The following is a 16,380-nucleotide window of genomic DNA, read 5'->3' as shown; positions in this document are numbered from 1 at the left end:
ACCCGGGCCTGTGCCCTGACTGGGAATCGAATCCCGGTCACCTGGATCCTAGGTCGATGCTCAACCGCTGAGCCACGCCCTGCAGGGCAAGCTGTCTCCTTCTTTGGGTTGCTTGTGGCCCATAGTGAAACATTACTAATAATGATTATTAATGGATCCACTGAACCTGCATTCTAAGGACTCCAGGGCTCTGCGTAGGAAAATAGCAACTTCCTGGGTGCCCTCTAGCCACCCAGGCCTGTGCCGGCTGCTGCAGGTCTGCCCTCGCTCATTTCTCACAGAAACTGTAGGATGGGGGCCCTGATCCTCATTTTATAGAACCAGGTCTCGGGAGCTGAGAAGTTGCTGAGCCTGGAAACTGCCTTCCTGTGCTTTTCTTTTCTTGTCAGTCCTCCCCAGAGGATATTTTTTCCATTGACTTTTATTTATTTATAAAAATTGATTGATTGATTTTTAGTAGAGAGAGGAAGGAAGAGAGAAAGAGAGAGAAACATCAATTTGTCGATCCACTTAGCTGTGCGCTCAGTGGTTGATTCTTGTATGTGCCCTGGCCGGGGATCAGACCTGCAAGCTTGGCGTATTGGGAATGATGTTGTAACCACCTGAGCTACTAATTTTTAGAGAAAGTGGAAGGGAGGGAGAGAGGAGATGAGAAACATCTATGTGTTGTGAGAGAGACATCCACCTGTTGCCTCCTGCAGGAGCCACGGCCCGGGGGGGATCAAACCTGCAACCCATTTACTTGCCCTGGACTGAGGCTCAAACCTCCCTTCCGTGGGAGGGCGGGTGCTCTGCCACTAAGCCACACTGGCCAGGGCTCCCTGGGCTTTTCTTACCAGGTTAACCTGAAAAGAAAAAAAGACGTTACTATTTATTTATTTAGCTGCTCTGACATCAGTAGGGACAATTGTAGGCAAATGCCCTGGGTCCTGTTGATCAAAGGTTAATGAATTTCCCTGTCTGCCTCGGCCACTTCCTCCCCCCTGCTCTCATAACCCTTTGTGCCACTAGGAAACCACTTTCACACCGATTTATAATTAGTCCTGTCTGTTAGTTTCTCAAATTATAATTAGCAGGATGCCTTCCCAGAGATGCCAGGAAGTTGGGCTGAGTTCAGGGTTAAGTCAGGAGGCTTGACTGGTTCACCAGCCTGCTCTGTAACTTGGAACTAGTTAACCTTGATAGGTAGACACTAAGCCTCAAGTCTTGTTAGCTTTTCTTTGTGTTCTCTTTGACCTTTCATTCTGTCTAATTACAACAGGCTTCCTACCTTGCTCAGTTAAGTTTTGTGGTTATTTTGTCTGTCATTGTTTTTGGCACTTAAGTGGCTTGTTAAAAATGCCCCATGGCCTCAGTGGCATTTACAGACAAAGAAATGAGTAGTGCCCTAGCTGGTTTGCTCAGTGGTTAGAGCATCAGCCCGAGGACTGAGGGGTCCCGGGTTCGATTCCACCCAAGGGCACGTGCCTCATTTGCAGGCTCCATCCCCGGCCCCTGTCGAGGCACGTGTGGGAAGGTAACCAATTAATGCGTCACGTGGATGTCTTTCTCTCTCTCTCTCCCTTCCACTCTCGCTGAAAAAGCAATGGAAAAAATATCCTCAGGTGAGGATTGAAAAAGAAATGAGTAGCCAGGGAAGACACACACACACACCTCACATCACCACAGCCCATCTGGTCTTTCAGCATAATTCTGATAAACAGGACAGCCAATTATCCACCCGTGAAAATCTTTACAGGCCTCAGAATAAATTGAGCTCATCTCCAAAGCTGTTTCCACATTGTTATATTGACTGGGGCAAATTTTCCCTTGAAGACTCTAACGTTTAAATTGTCTTCCTAAATACTGCATAAAGAAGTGTTCATTTTGCTTTTTGGGAAGGGTATCTTGAAAAGACAATAAATAATGCAGCAGCATGTGCTCTGCAGTCCTTAAAGACAGCATCCACTGCGCACTGACTGAAAGGTAAAAATAGTTCACACGAAAAGGGAAGGGAACTTTTCAATGTCACTGACACATGTGGCAAAATATAATGCTGAAAAATAAGGGAAACTAAAGGTTTATGCAAATACTTTGAAAAATATTACTTTAATAATAATAATAATAACTAGTCCAATGCTAAAAACTCTGAAATATTTATTTTAAATGGTCTTGGCCTGAAACACAATGGATAGGAAATGTAGGATGATTGAGCATCAGAGAGGTCAATTCTTTTATACAGTAGACATTTAAAGAAAAACGGTAATGCCAGATTGTAGTCATGATAATGATACTGGAAATGTCCTCCACGATTTATAATCTTTGGATTATAGATGAATAAAATGAAGACTTTAAGAAAATGATTTTGAATGTGAATTCACTTCAGGGTAGAGAATTTTAAAATGACTTTTAAAAATTATTATTGCCAACCTATCTGGGGGCAAAGGATTTTTACATTTAAATCTATTTTCACCCTGTTGCTTCCGACTCTTGCTTTCTCAAAGGACTTGAGCCCTGGTTTCCGTTTCATCAGGGAAACTCTTTTGTCCCAACTGCACCAAATTCCCAGACTTCCTCATGGGTGGGCAGAAGTAATGACATGAAATACTTTGTCTGAAACCAGAAGGAAGGTCTCTACCTTCTCACCATGCAAACCTTTGACAGAAACCTCCATGCTTCAGTAGGAACGCAAAAAACTCACTGTCAGAGCCCTCCCAAAAGACCCAGAACACCAGATGCTTTGGAAGTTTCAATATTTTAACTTTTCACATCAGGGGCTTTAATTAACATCATAATTATTCAAAGATGAGATATCTTTGAATGATTATAATTATTAAAACTCCGTATAAGTGGACACTGAACTGGAACGGCTGGGACCACAAGCAACCTCCAGGGGCCGAACGTTCTGTCCCTCAGCCCCAAGCAGCCTCCCTTTGTTTCCTTTTTTTTTTAAATTTTATTTTTGTTTAAAATATTACAGATGTCCCTTTTTCTCCCCAATGACCCGTTCCACCCTGTCCCATCTGCCTCCCCAGTCCCTCTCCCCACCGTTGTCTGTGTCCGTGGGTTGTGCAGATATGCACACAAATTCTTTGGTTACTCTCTCCCCCTCCACCCACCCGCCCTCCTCCATCCCTCTGACATTCTTCAGTCTCATCTATGCTTCCATGTCATTGAATCTATTCTGTTCATCAGTTTATTAAGTTCTTCAGATTCCACGTATAAGTGAGATCATGTGATGTTTGTCTTTCTCTGCCTGGCTTATTTTACTCAGCATAATATTCTCCAGGTCCATCCATGCTGTCCCAAAGGGCACGAGATTCTTCTTTTTTACAGCTGCCTAGTATTCCATGGTGTGAATGTCGCACAGCTTCTTTATCCACTCACCTACTGATGGGCACTTGGCCTGTTTCCAGACCTTAGCTCTTGTTTGCTTTTTATAACTGCGGGGAGACGCGCCCAACATGAAGCTCACCAGCCTAACCATGTTCTGATTGCAGGGGGGGCGCTAAGCGAGTCCAGGGAGCCGAGCGCCCCCCCAGCTCCGCGCTTCCTCGCCGACCTTGGCTTTTTTTTCTCTTGCTCACCGTTAGGGGGCGGCCGCGCACAGCGCCCCCGCCAAGCCCCCGCCCACGCATGCGCGTCTCACCGGCGGGAAGGGGGCGGGGCCGGGCGCGCAGGCGCGGCGCGGGCATTGTGACGTCAGCCGGGCGGGCGGCGGGGCGGCGTCTCCGGGCGGCGCTTCCCACGGCGTGACGCGCGGACTCCCCTCCCCGCGGCCCGCCCGCCGCCCGCCTCGCCGCCGCCTCCCTCGCTCTCAGCGCGCCCAGCGCGGGCCAGCGGCCAGGGCGGAGGCCCGGGGGCGACGCGGGGCCTATTAGCGGGCGGGCGGGCGGCTCGGGTCCGCGGCCGCGGCGGGGCAGGCGGGCGGGCGGCGGGCGCGGGTCTATATGGCGGCGGCTCTGTCGGGCCTGGCTGTCCGGCTGTCGCGCTCGGCCGCCGCGCGCTCCTACGGGGTCTTCTGCAAGGGGCTGACGCGCACGCTGCTCATCTTCTTCGACCTGGCCTGGCGGCTGCGCATCAACTTCCCCTACCTCTACATCGTGGCCTCCATGATGCTCAACGTCCGCCTGCAGGTGGGTGCGCGCCCGCCGCCCCCGCCCCGCGCGACCCTCCCCGCGCGCGGGCCCGCCCACCTCGCCCGGGGCGCGCCGGAGGCGGGGAGCTGCCGAGCCCGAGGCCGAGTGTTCGCCGAGCTCCGTGCGTTTCCCCCGCGGCCCCTCGGGAGGACCCCCGTCCCCCCACGGAGGTTATCGTTACGCCCGTTCTGCAAACCAGGCCGGGGGTCGGGGGGGGGGGGGTGCGGCGGCTCGCCTTGGCTGAGCGCCTCCTGCGGGGGGCGCGCGGGTCCCCGACAGGCGAGGGGGGTGCTGCCTGCACGGGCTGGAAAGGCCCTGGTCTCCTGAAGACGGGGCTCTGTCCAGAAAATGACAAATTGCGCTTCCGTGTGGTGGTGGTGGTGGTGTGGTTGACTTTCCTAGTTCCCAAACTTCACGAAGCTTCCAAGAAAATTGCCCTTGGACGTGAGGAAGGATGAATGAACGCTAGCTAATGTCCCTGGAGCTGTGTCTTGTGTATCCCGGCCCCCCCGGGACGCTCAGGGGTCGGAGGCCAGCAGCGCGTCAGGGGTGAAATCGAAGACACAAGCACACAGCACCCTGGAGGCCCCCTTTGTGAGAAAGGACTGACGTTTCTACATCCCTTGCATTAGAGATGCCTGTTTCTAGTGGCATGGGAAGTCCTCAGGCTGAGAATGACTCCTTTTCGAGTGTGTCTTGCAGGACCAAGCGCCAGCATCCTCTTGGATGCCAGGGACCTGTCTTGGAGTGCCTGCTGGGTGCCGGGCACAAGCTCTGGGATGGCAGGAGGGACAGGTCCCTGTCCCCTGGGAGTGCACCGTCTGAGGGATCTGTGTTGCTCCCTGGTGTGCAAAGTGAGGAAGCCTGAGCAGTAGGACCAGGCAGTGTTGGGACCCGGCGCATGTTGTTTTTCTCCATTCTGGTTTGGTTGTATCAGAATGGGATTGTCCCTGTGCCTTGGACTTTCAGGTTTTGGGTGCCGGTCACGGGTGATGGCAGGCCACATAAAACTTAAAACCAGCTATTGATCAAAATTGCGTCAAGGTGAAGGGAGATGAACCTGCCTCTCTGTTTCAAGGTCCAAATTGAGATGCTTTTATGTGAGCAAGGGCTTATGGCGTCCTTAAGTGATAACAGACTAGATGAGTAGGAAACCCAAATACCTTTCCAGCAGGTGGTGTGAATGAGTGAGGTGTGGGGATTGGGGTACCAGAAAGCCTGTGCTCTAGCCAGTGGCCACTAGCCTACTGTTGTTTGCCAGATGGAGTGATTTCCAGGAGAAATTGGAAATCCTGATTTTTTAGATATCAAATTAACAAATTAAAAACCCCAAAACTTTGTGGACAAAACAAAACATGTCCACAGGCTATATCTAACCCCCCAGCTTCCACTTCGGAAACACTTGTTCTAGAGTTATATTAATAATTTGCAGCTTGGCCAGGCGTGGCCCAGCGGTTGAGCATCGACCTAGGATCCAGGAGATTGTGGTTTGATCCCTGGTCAGGGCACAGGCCCGGGTTGCGGGCTTGATCCCCAGTTGGGGGCGTGCAGGAGGCAGCCGATCAAGGATGACTGTCATCATTGATGTTTAATCTCTCTCTCCCCCTCTCACTTCCTCTGTTTGAAATCAATAAAGATATATTTTTAAAATAATAATTTGCAGTCATTTATAAAATTACATGAATTGACTGTAAAAGAAAACTTAGTACATAATGTTGAAAATTAGTTTTACATCATAAAAAAAAAAATCACTGTTCTCATATGCCCACTTATATTTATGACCCACTCCCCTAGTCCAGGCTAGGGGGGTGAGTCATAAGTCACTCACCTGCACGATTGCAGTAGCCTCCCATCTGTTTTCCACCAGGCAGAAGGCCATGTCATTCTTCATAGGAAAATAAAAACAACATTGCACATGATGTAGTTCTGAGCTCTGTTCATCTTCCTAGACTCTCACCCAGCTTGTTTCTCACATATTACTCTCTCTCCACACTTTCCTATCTACTGTCTGCATGCATCAAGCCCCTTCCTGCCCCAGGACATTTGCACATGCAGGTGTTTTTTTTTCCACCTTGAGTGCTCTTCCCTGGCTTTTTGAGGCTGATACAGTCTTCCTCCTCAGTTCTCATCTCAGAGAGGACCTTTGTGACCACCTTATCGATGTGATCTTGCACCTGCTCTCTCCGTTGCAAGAGTGCTTTCTCCATTGCAAGAGTGCTTTGGGCTTGTTTGTTTCATATGCAATAAGGAATAAAGGACTCCAAATCTCCCATTGTTTGTAGGGCAGTGAGATCATCTCTACAAAGGTTATTCAAATACACATTTTATAACTAGGAATCTACCCCGTAATGACTGTTAGTGCGTTTCAAAGGAGGGAAATGGGCTCCATAAAGGTGGTGTGGGCAGTCGGGAGAGCTAGGTGTACCAGTCAGTGGACTTGGGCCCACATAATAGTCCAGGTACAGCACAGCTTTAGTGAATTATGGGAGCCGAATGCTCTAGGAGTCGAACGTGGGCCTTTGTGGTCTGGTCAGGGGTCAGGGGTGAGTGGGGGTGGGGGGCACAGACAAGGTGGTCACCAGGGACCTCGGGGAGGGGCTAAGAAATTGGAAATCCTTGATCTTGGGCTTAAGTGCAGCAGCAGCCATGTCATGTGGGTGGGAGTGGGGTGTCTCTTTTTCACTGTAATATTTACATCTGCCACTTTCAATTCCCCTGTAGGTTTAGAGTTTCTGCTCATTTGTGGAAAATCACTAATGTACCTGATTTGAGGGTATAATTATTCTAGTCTCTAGCAAAGGGAAGTGGGACAGAAAGTAGAATCTGAGTAAGGGGGGTAGCCCCGGCTCACCGCCCTTTCACTCAGAGCCCTGCGCCCTCCTCTCCTCTGCAGAGGTGCCAGAATCTGTTCTGCAAGGAGTAAGGAATGAAGGACTCCATTTCCCACACATTGACTTAGAACCCCCAGATCATGTGTAGGGCGACAGCACATTTTAAGGAGGTTGATATTTCTCTTACGTGGAAGATGATTGAGAAAACAGATGCAAAGGGTTTTGTAAACTGGAAAGGGTTATCATTTTCAAGTACTGTGTGTAAGCTAGCTTTAATCTAGAGCCATTAGCATTCTACTTAATTTGCACAGAATCTGAACTACACGGCAGTATAAAAATGAATATCCCTAAACGTCATAAAAGCAAGGTAGAAAATTGTACTGAGAACCAATTGTAATTCACCAAGCCCACACCACCTCAGTCATGTGGCCTGTGGGAAGAACCAAATGTCTTAGCCCCAGCTCACCCAGGTTCTTATAGCTGTTTATTTATTTATATATTTTTAAAATATGTCTTTACTGATTTCAGAGAGAGGAAAGGAGAGAGAGAGAGAGATAGAAACATCAATGATGAGAGAGCCATTGATCGGCTGCCTCCAGCACGCCCCCTACTGGGGATCGGGCCCGCAACCCAGGCATGTGCTCTGACCCGGAATCGAACCCCGATCGCCTGGATCCTAGGTTGATGCTCAACCTCTGAGCCACGCCCGGCTGGGCCTTATAGCTGTTTAAAGAGAAGGAATCGCCATGGTGGTGTGGCTCTGTGGTTGAGTGTTGACCTATGAACCAGGAGATCACGGTTCGATTCCCAGTCAGGGCACATGCCCGGGTTGTGGGCTCGATCCCCAGTAGGGGGCTGCAGGAGGCAGCTGATCAATGACTCTCTCATCATTGATGTTTCGCTCTCTCTTCCTCTCTCTGAAATCAATAAAAAGAGAGAAGGAATGGAAAGGACAGTTGGAGAATAGAAGACGTGCAGTCGGTGGTAGTTGTCAAGCTGAGTCGTCCAGTATCCTTGTCTTCCTACGATGCCACCGTCAGCCACACTGCCCGGTGCTGACCAGGCCTGAGAAACCTTCCTTCAGCACCCCCTCCTCGTTCCAGCTGCTCTTTCGTAGTCTTTTTCTGAGTGACTTTCTAAATCTGTAGCTCCCTGTTTCAGCTTTCGCTTGAAAACTACACTCATTCATCCTGATCAGGTAAAGGGTTAAGGACGGCAGGTAGGGTGGAGAAGCTGGCTGCCTACTAAATAGAGCGGTCATGGGGGGGCATTGATGAGATGGCATTTGAGCAAAATCGTGAAGGAGTTGAGGGCTTTAGCCTCAGGGATGTCTGGGTGAGAAGAGTATTTGCTTTGCACAGAGCAGACCCTACAGCTGGCGCAAGCCTCCTGCGTCCCGGACCGGTAGGAAGCTGGTCATTGAGAAAGAAGGTGGCAGGAACTTCAGGCTGAAGCTTAGGGGAAGCTCACATGGTGTCTTATAGGCACCGGAGAACTTTGGCTTCGACTCTGATGAAACCATCTTCCTTAGGTCTGAACAACTTCAAAAAATTAGTGAAAATCCCAAAACCCTAGTCCCCGGGTCAGTTGCAACTTGACTCACGTTTTTTGGTGTGTTTTTTTAAATTGATTTTAGAGGGGGGAGGGGGAGAGAGAGAGAGATCGATTTGTTGTTCCACTTACTTATGCATTCAGTGGTAGCTTCCTGTATGTGTCCTGACTGGAGATCGAACCCACAACCTTGGCTTGTCAAGATGACACTCTAACCAGCTGAACTACCTGGCCAGGGCCAGTTTTTGGTGGTGTTTTTTTTAATGTTTTTATTGATTTTAGCGAGAAAGGGAGAGGGAGAGAGAGAAACATCAGTGATGACAGAGAGTTGTTGGTCGGCTGCCTCCTGCATGACCCCCACTGGGGATCGAGCCCGCAATCCGGGCATGTGCCCTGATTGGGAATCAAACCATAATCTGGTTCGTGGGCCGAGGCTCAACCGCTGAGCCATGCTGGCCAGGCAAGGCCAGTTTTTAAAGTACTTCAAATATAGGCACATATTAAAGTGTATGAGTTAGATATCTATGTACTCATATTAAAAAATATCCACCATATGTAAAGAAAAGCAAGTTTAAAAACCATTTGTTAGTATTATCTCATTTAAAAAAAAAATTCAAAAATATGCTTGTCGCCCTAGCTGGTTTGGCTCAGTGGCTAGAGTGTCAGCCAGTGGACTGGGCCCTAGGTTTGTTCCAGCCAAGGGCACGTGCCTCAGTTGTGGGTTCAATCCCTGACCCACGTTGGGGGCAGGAGTGCATACAGGAGGCAACCAATCAGTGTGCCCCTCTCACATAGATGTTTCTCCCCCCTTCTACTCTCTCTGAAAAACAATGGAGAAATATCCTCAGGTGAGTATTAAAAATAATATATGTGTGTGCTTGTCAATACCTGGGGGCAGGGAGCATTCCAGGACCAGGGAGCAGCCCTGACTCACAAGGGAGCCTGGGTGTTGCTTCTCAAATGATGTGTGGAGAGAGACCAATGTTTCTTCACCTCCATAGGCTGGGTAGCCTTGGAGACTGAGAAGTCTAAGGTCAAGGCGCTAGCACAGGCAGGGGCTCCTGCTGGCCCTCCTGGTCCTAGCTGGCACCTCCTTATTGTGTCCGTAGGTGTTGGGAGGGGCTAGGATCTCTGTGGGATCTCTTCTATAAGAACACTAATTCCATTCATGGAGGCTCCCCCCTCATGACGTCAGCACCTCCCAAGGCCTTACCTCTGATACCACCATCTCTGGGTGTCAGGGTTTCAGCATATGAATTTTGGGGGGAACACAAACATTTAGACCACAGCTAAAAATGAATTGCTTTCCCATGCAAGAAAATGAAGGTGGACCCCAACCTTACACCATATATAAAAATTAACTCAAAATGGGTCAAAGGCTAAACTTAAAAACCCAAACTGTAGAACTCTTAGAGAGGAAAACACAGGGAAGTCATGCTATTGAATTTGGCCACAAAGAAAAATTAGACTTCATCAAAATTAAAAACTTTTGTGCATCGGAGGACACTACCAAGAAAGTGAAAAAGACAACTCACGCCCGCCCGGGCGTGGCTTAGCAGTTGAACATTGACCTAGGATCCAGGCTATCGGGGTTCGATTCCCGGTCAGGGCACATGCCCAGGTTGCGGGCTCCATCCCCAGTCGGGGGCGTGTAGGAGGCAGCCGATCAATGACTCTCTCATCATTGATGTTTCTACCTCTCTCTCTTCCTCTCCTTTCCTCTCTCTGAAATCATTAAAGATATATTTTAAAAACCCCCACAAAAACAAAATATTGAGCTTTTTAAAAAAACTCACAGAAGGGCAGGAAGTATTTGCAGATCATGTATCTGATAAGGACTCATGTCCAGGATAAAGAACTCTTACAACTCAACAACAATAAAACAACCCAATTCAAAAATTGCCAAAGGACTTGCAAAGACATTTGTCTAAAGAAGACATAAAAATGGCCAGTAAACCCACGAAAAGCTGTCCACTCCCACATCACCGTCCAGCGATCGTGTCTGTGCTCTGCTCTACAGAGCCCCTCAGCAGCATTTGTCACTAATTCCCTGACACTCCCGATGCTGATGGTAGCTGCTGTTTATGGGGTTCCGGTCAGGAAAGATGCTGGGTGCTTTTTCACACATTGAGGAAAGAGGGTTGCCCGGAGTCCCCCGCTGGGACCCAGCTGCCCGCAGATGTGTGAGCAGTGCACCTTCGGCACCCAGGTGACGGAAGGAGGAACCGGGAGGTGGCTCGTGAGAACTGCACAGCTGGCTGAGGGCAGGTGTGTTGGGGACGTGCTGACGGGCTGGAGAGGAGCAGAAACTCCGGACTGTTGCTGTTGCCTGTGGTCGTGATTCAGCTCACCGTGGAGAGGCAGAGCCCTTCCTACTCCCCTGGCGCGTGGTTTGAGAAATCAGTGTCGGCCACCCCCTCGGTCTGCTCCTGTAGTGAGCACAAGTGTGTTAAGGTGTCTAATGTTCCCATCTGAAAGCAGGAGGGGGCCAGGATGGTTTTGCGATGTGTTTGTGCAGAACCCCACTCCAAACCCATTGTCATCGAGCTGGCTGAGCAGCCCCTGCTCCTGTGGCCTGTCTCCTCCAGTCCCCTTTGGGAACAGCCTTGCCGGCTGGCTTTCAGAAGCATCGAGGCCAGGATATTTTTAGTATCCAGACCGTCAGGTTCCTGAGGCCATTAATAGCTCAGGTTAGGGAAGGGAAGGTGACAGCAGTCCAGGAGGGCAGCAGCTGCCTAATTGGGTCAGGCCTATTGTGCAGCAGGTCAGCTGCCTCTGGCCTGCAGGGATTTTGCTGGAAGGTGACTTCTCGTGGGCACTGAGGATCCTGGACACACCAGACAGTCTTGTTTTCTGTGCACCTCCTCTGCTCTGGCCTCTGGGGTTCCATTCTTAACCTTTGCCATATTTTTGGGTGCGGGGGGTGGAACTAGTTCCGGAATCTACTCCCAGGCCTGCACTTTATTTTTCCTGAATCATACTGTCTTGAACTTCAAAATAGACTCCTCCCTTCACTCTGGTGGCTCGGGTTTGGTGGATAAGTTTGTGCCATGACTTATGCCGCGTATTATTTTGTAGACTTAGCGCGGGAATGGGAGGTGAGGACATAGCTGGGGCCAAGGACAGCCCATTGTGTGATTGTGTATACTTGCTGGGTACAACGTAACGCACCGACACATATGTCATACAGTGAGAATAAACTATAAAACATGCTTTACAAATGACACACTTAGAGACTGCGTGACAGTTGTTTCTGGCTTTCAGAATGTAGGTGGTGTGTAAGTCAGAGAGCAGAAGAGCTGGCTGGTGGGGGCCCAGAGCCGAATGTCTTTGCTGACCTGAAGTTTTTGTTAATAGAATTAAGTACATAGTTTATACCTGAATTTACTGAAGAACTAGAAGGTGTTCAGCAAAAAATTTATTCTGTCATTAAATACACGATTATTGATTTCATTAATGGTGCCTTATTTAGAATATTTTAACACAATGCTGGGGATGCGTCATCTTTCTGAACAGTACTAAGTCCTTGTACAAGGACATAATAGAAGTGGTTAGAAACTAATTTTCCTGAGAGCCGGCCCATATTAAATGACCCGTTTTTCTTAATAATTTTTTAAAACCTCTATTAAAATGTATTACATGTATATTAGGGAATGCTTCCATTTCAGGAAAATGTTCATTTTTAGTACATTTCAAATTAATGAAATAAATGTAAGGTTTGACATAATATGGTTGGGAAGTTAGTTTGAGGGAGAGACTGTCAAGAGAAGTTAATTATATTTGACTTGGTAAACTCTGAAAGTATTGTTTTGAGTTGTACTCAGAATTCACACTTGTAAGAATTGCACCTCTTGCCCTGGCCAGCGTGGCTCAGTCGGTTGAGCGTTGTCCCATGCACTGAGGGGTCCCCCCTTCGATTCCCAGGGCGCGTGCCCTGGCTTCAGGCTCAGTCCCCAGTAGGGGCCGTGCAGGAGGCAGCCAATTGATGGTTCTCTCTCATCGGTGTTTCTCTCTCCCTTCCTCTCTAAAATAAATGAAAACGTATTAAAAAACAAAAGAAAAGAACTGCACCTCTTAGAAGTTCTCATCACAAGAAAGAACAGACAGACCTGTATCTGCCTGGTGCTGTGTGCTGACTTGTGGCAATTTTCTGCAGCGTATGCACGTACTGAAGGCTCACCTGAAGCCAGTAGGATGTCGTCTCATTTCTACCTCCGCTTAAAAAGCACTGCCCCTTGGTCTGTGTGCTGCTTTATGCTGTTCAGGTACACTTGTCAGTTGTCACAGCGTAATGGTCACACTGCCAGCAAACAGTTTTGAGCATGCCCCACAGGTATGTGTATAATTTATAAAGTATATATTTTGCTCTACCAAAACATGGTATATAACAAAGCATAGGAAGAGTTAAAAGGGGGCTGAGGTAGAAATGAACTAAGCAAAGCTGTTCTGACTTTTCTCCCATGGTCCTCGAGGTGGGGGCGTGCAGGAGGCAGCTGATCGATGGCTCATCATTGATGTTTCTCTCTCCCTCTCCCTCCCTGTCTCTGAAATCAATAAAGATATATATATAAAAAAAAAAACACACAAAAAAATCCCTACATTGCCTCTCCTCTTTGCTCTCATGGCCTTGCGTCTTCTTTTTCCTGCACTGTTGGAATAGCCTCCTAGTTGGCCTGATGTGGTTCCTTTCCAGTCTAGCCCCTGCACCGCAGCCAGAGTAATTCATCTTAAGCACAGATCTAGCAGCACTTCCTGGCTGGGCATCCCTGTGCCTCTCCATCTCCTGCCACAGGCAGTCCAGGCTCCCGATGCCAGGGGCTGTGCCTCTTCATTGGCCCTTTTTACAACGTAGAGGATTGTAAAGCAGTTCAGACAAGGTGCAGGGCCGATAAAATGAGATAACCCAAGGGTTTGCACTAAACCGCATACCCCGTCATCTTATTTTGGGCCCATTTCAAAGCCTTTCAGTTATTCCTGACGTCTTCCCTCATTTGGAGCATAGTAATGTGAAAGAAAGGTTGTTCTTGGTCACAGAGAAAAGCCAGTCTCATTAGGTTCAGTGTGTGCAGCCAGAGTGTTAACTGATGGGCCATCTCACGTTTACTCTCGGACAGCTGTCGAGGTCACAAACCTACTTCTCTCCAAACGTTTCCCTGCAAAATCTCAGGCTGGGCTAATAAGCCTCTGCTATTGGCCGGTCTGAGAGTGAGGGGCTGAGCCCAAGCAGCTTTCTCCACCATGTTTTCACCTGCGGTGCCTATAAATTCAGCGAAGTCTTCCCTTACCCAGGCTCCAAACTCCGCTGAGGTTCCTGACCTGCCAGCAGGTGACCGTCCCGGCCACCTGGGGGGGATCCTGTACGCAGGGCCTCCAGGCTGGCTTTCCTGGGAGGGCTTGTTAGATTCTGGGCCTGTAGGTAAAGTTGGCTTTGATTCCTTGCGAGTGACTTGTCAAAGCTGAGTCACTGAGTCATTCTCAGACAGGGCACCTCAGGTAAGGCCTTGGTTGTGTCATGGAGTCGTCCAGCTCTCTTCTGGTCAAAGGGAAGGCAGAGTTTTGTCGAACCTTCACACGTTACTGCTGTGAAAAATACAAACCCAAGAATGTCTTCCTATGTTTACATATTTTAGGAAAAGGCATTAATAAAGTACTATTCTTTTTGTTGTGATCTTTAATAGGTGGGCTGTCACCCTGTTTTCTGTCAGAAGTAGGGCTCGGTACGAGAGACCGGAGAGAAGTCATCAAGTTTGTTAGGAAGTAGCTTGTGCGGCTCTCCCAACTCCCCTTCACTGTGACACTTCAGTGTGATTATCTGTTCCAGGTTCACATCGAGATCCACTGAAGACCTCCCACTGGCTGGCACAGGAGTGTCCTCGGCCTCCCCGCGTCAGAGAGCACAGCATGAGGGACGGAGGAGGGACTCTGGGCACCTGCCTCGCAAAAGCTCAGGGAGAGGACTCGGACGAGCGGCTGTGCTGCCTGCGAACACAGGAGAGCCCTTGCCCACCAGGTGCACCTTGCTGGGCACCTTCCTGGGCAAATAGGCCTACGGCTGATGTACATGGAAATTCACAGAATGAGACGTTATCATTGGAAATGAGAAGTGATCTGAGTGAGGCCGGCCTCCTGCTTCACGGTGGCACCAAAGTGCTTGCCTATTTGAAAGAATCAGTGAGAAGGAATTCCGCCCCCACCGTGGCTCAGAGCGAGACTGTGGGCCTGTTCTTTGCTCCTGCAGAAGAGGGTTTTGCTGGGCCGTCCCTTGGTGTCAAGGAGGCCTGGGCGAGGGACTGGGTGGGAGGCAGGCCCAGGGCCACCAAGGGCCACAGGGGTCGGTGCCGCAGAGGAGAGCCCCGGGGGTCAGGACTGCCCTGCCGTCAGAAGCGGTCAGACATGGGAATCTCTGAGGATGAGCCGAGTGCTCTTGAGGGGAGAGGCTCTGAGCTGGAACCGTCTCGCCGGCACCCGGTCCTGCGCACCCCACTGCGTGCGCAGCGCGGAGTGTTCCCGAGGGATGGGACAGCGCGGGCTCCCCCCGGCTCGGAGCCCCTGCTGCCAGGGCAAACAGCGGGGTGCAGGAAGATGCTTCCCCGTGGAAACAGTGCCTCACGCGACCTGCAGGCAACGCCGGGACCTCTGGCTGTGCAGGCTCCCGAGGTAGCGAAGCCATTACGCCACGGTTAATGATGGTAACGCCGAACAATAAAAATAGTGAGATTCATTTACAAGGTGTCTCAGAATGGTTTCTCTGCTCAGTCTGATGCAGGCGGTGCTGCTGGGAGGTTCCTGCTCCGGTTTCTGTGCCCAGACAGACTTCAGCGAGTGGGATGGAAACTCATGGAAAGCCGGTGACACAGAAGGAAACGTTTGAGCGTGTTTTAAATTGTGCTTGAAAGAGACATTTGTGATTGGGAGACCTTTTCCGGGAGAGCACGAACATGTCCTGCGTAAATACCACATTAGCCGCAAAGCTTTCGTGTAAAGTCCTGTGTAAACCTTCAACAGCCACCTGAAGGGCTCCCGTCGTGCTGCCTCGGGCTGCCTGGCCACCTTGCGGAACTGGGTGCCTGTAAACGCTGCCCCCGTTCTAGCCCCGGGCCTGCTGGGTTGATGGGAGCCCTGACCATTTCCGCACCTTGAGAATAACTTTGGTCGCAGCAAAATGTGATTCCTTTTCTCTCGGCCCTTTCTTCCCACTTGTAATGCAATTTTTAACGGAGGCCCTGCGGTGGATGTTGCAATATTAACCTTACCTACAGAATAAACCTTTCGCAGACTGGCGACCCTGGCAGTGTTACCTGAAACAGAAGCAAGCGTGAGGCTCCGTCACAGAGGACCCTCAAGTGTTTCCCTTGTAGGAAGCGTCTAGTCTCCAGTCGAGGTCTCTTGTACAGTAAGGTTTTCCTGAGATAGCTCCTTTTTTGTTGTTAATTGATAACTTTGATAAAGGTCACGTAAGAGTGTGAGTTTTTACAGAGTCCCCGAGTCAGACAGCCGTGTCTGGGATGATGAATTGCATATACAGTCTCCTGTGCTAGATTACCATGTCATGTGCTATTTTAGTGTTTTGGGAAAATGAAAAATAAAATCTGTTCTCTAGCAAAATAAATGTCTTATTTTATGTGCATAGTCTTGGTTCACCTTGTGTTTTCATTAATGCTGCCTTCCTAATACGTACAAGTCTTCCAGACCAGTGGGAGCAGTTTGCTGACCAGGAGACCAGACGCAGAGCTCAGAAAACAACATAAAGCTGGGTTGGAATTTGACTCTCACCTTCCTCCTGGGGTGTAATGAAATTGTGGGTTGTGGGATCCTTCAGGGTGTTGCCCAGAGTCCCAAAGTAAGAGTCCTTGTGAGAAAACAATTGCCAGCCGGTCTAA

General features: G+C 49.5%; 3 protein-coding genes across 3 annotated transcripts in view; all 3 read left to right on the top strand.

The window, feature by feature from the left end:
- The first annotated feature begins 3,929 nt into the window (after positions 1-3,929).
- Positions 3,930-14,401, top strand: SMIM10L3 (small integral membrane protein 10 like 3). The gene is made up of 2 exons (XM_087817001.1): positions 3,930-4,115; positions 14,322-14,401. Exons 1-2 carry the CDS (start codon positions 3,930-3,932, stop codon positions 14,340-14,342), a joined length of 207 nt encoding a protein of 68 aa, XP_087673127.1. The 3' UTR covers positions 14,343-14,401.
- CYTH3 (cytohesin 3) overlaps positions 4,042-16,380 on the top strand; it is a 103,011-nt gene continuing 90,672 nt past the window's right edge. The window contains exon 1 of the mRNA XM_087816999.1: positions 4,042-4,115. The gene's annotated coding sequence lies outside the window, so the exon portion shown is untranslated. The remainder of the gene's footprint in view (positions 4,116-16,380) is intronic.
- On the top strand, positions 14,325-16,125 carry FAM220A (family with sequence similarity 220 member A). Its single transcript, XM_016213629.2, has one exon. It carries the CDS (start codon positions 14,402-14,404, stop codon positions 15,182-15,184), a length of 783 nt encoding a protein of 260 aa, XP_016069115.2. The 5' UTR covers positions 14,325-14,401; the 3' UTR covers positions 15,185-16,125.

The sequence above is a fragment of the Miniopterus natalensis genome, chromosome 4, assembly GCF_054644295.1.
Source record: "Miniopterus natalensis isolate mMinNat1 chromosome 4, mMinNat1.hap1, whole genome shotgun sequence".
NCBI classification, from domain to species: Eukaryota; Metazoa; Chordata; class Mammalia; order Chiroptera; family Miniopteridae; genus Miniopterus; species Miniopterus natalensis.
The sequence above is the reverse complement of the archived record's forward strand: the minus strand, read 5'-3'. Positions and strand labels throughout refer to the sequence as shown.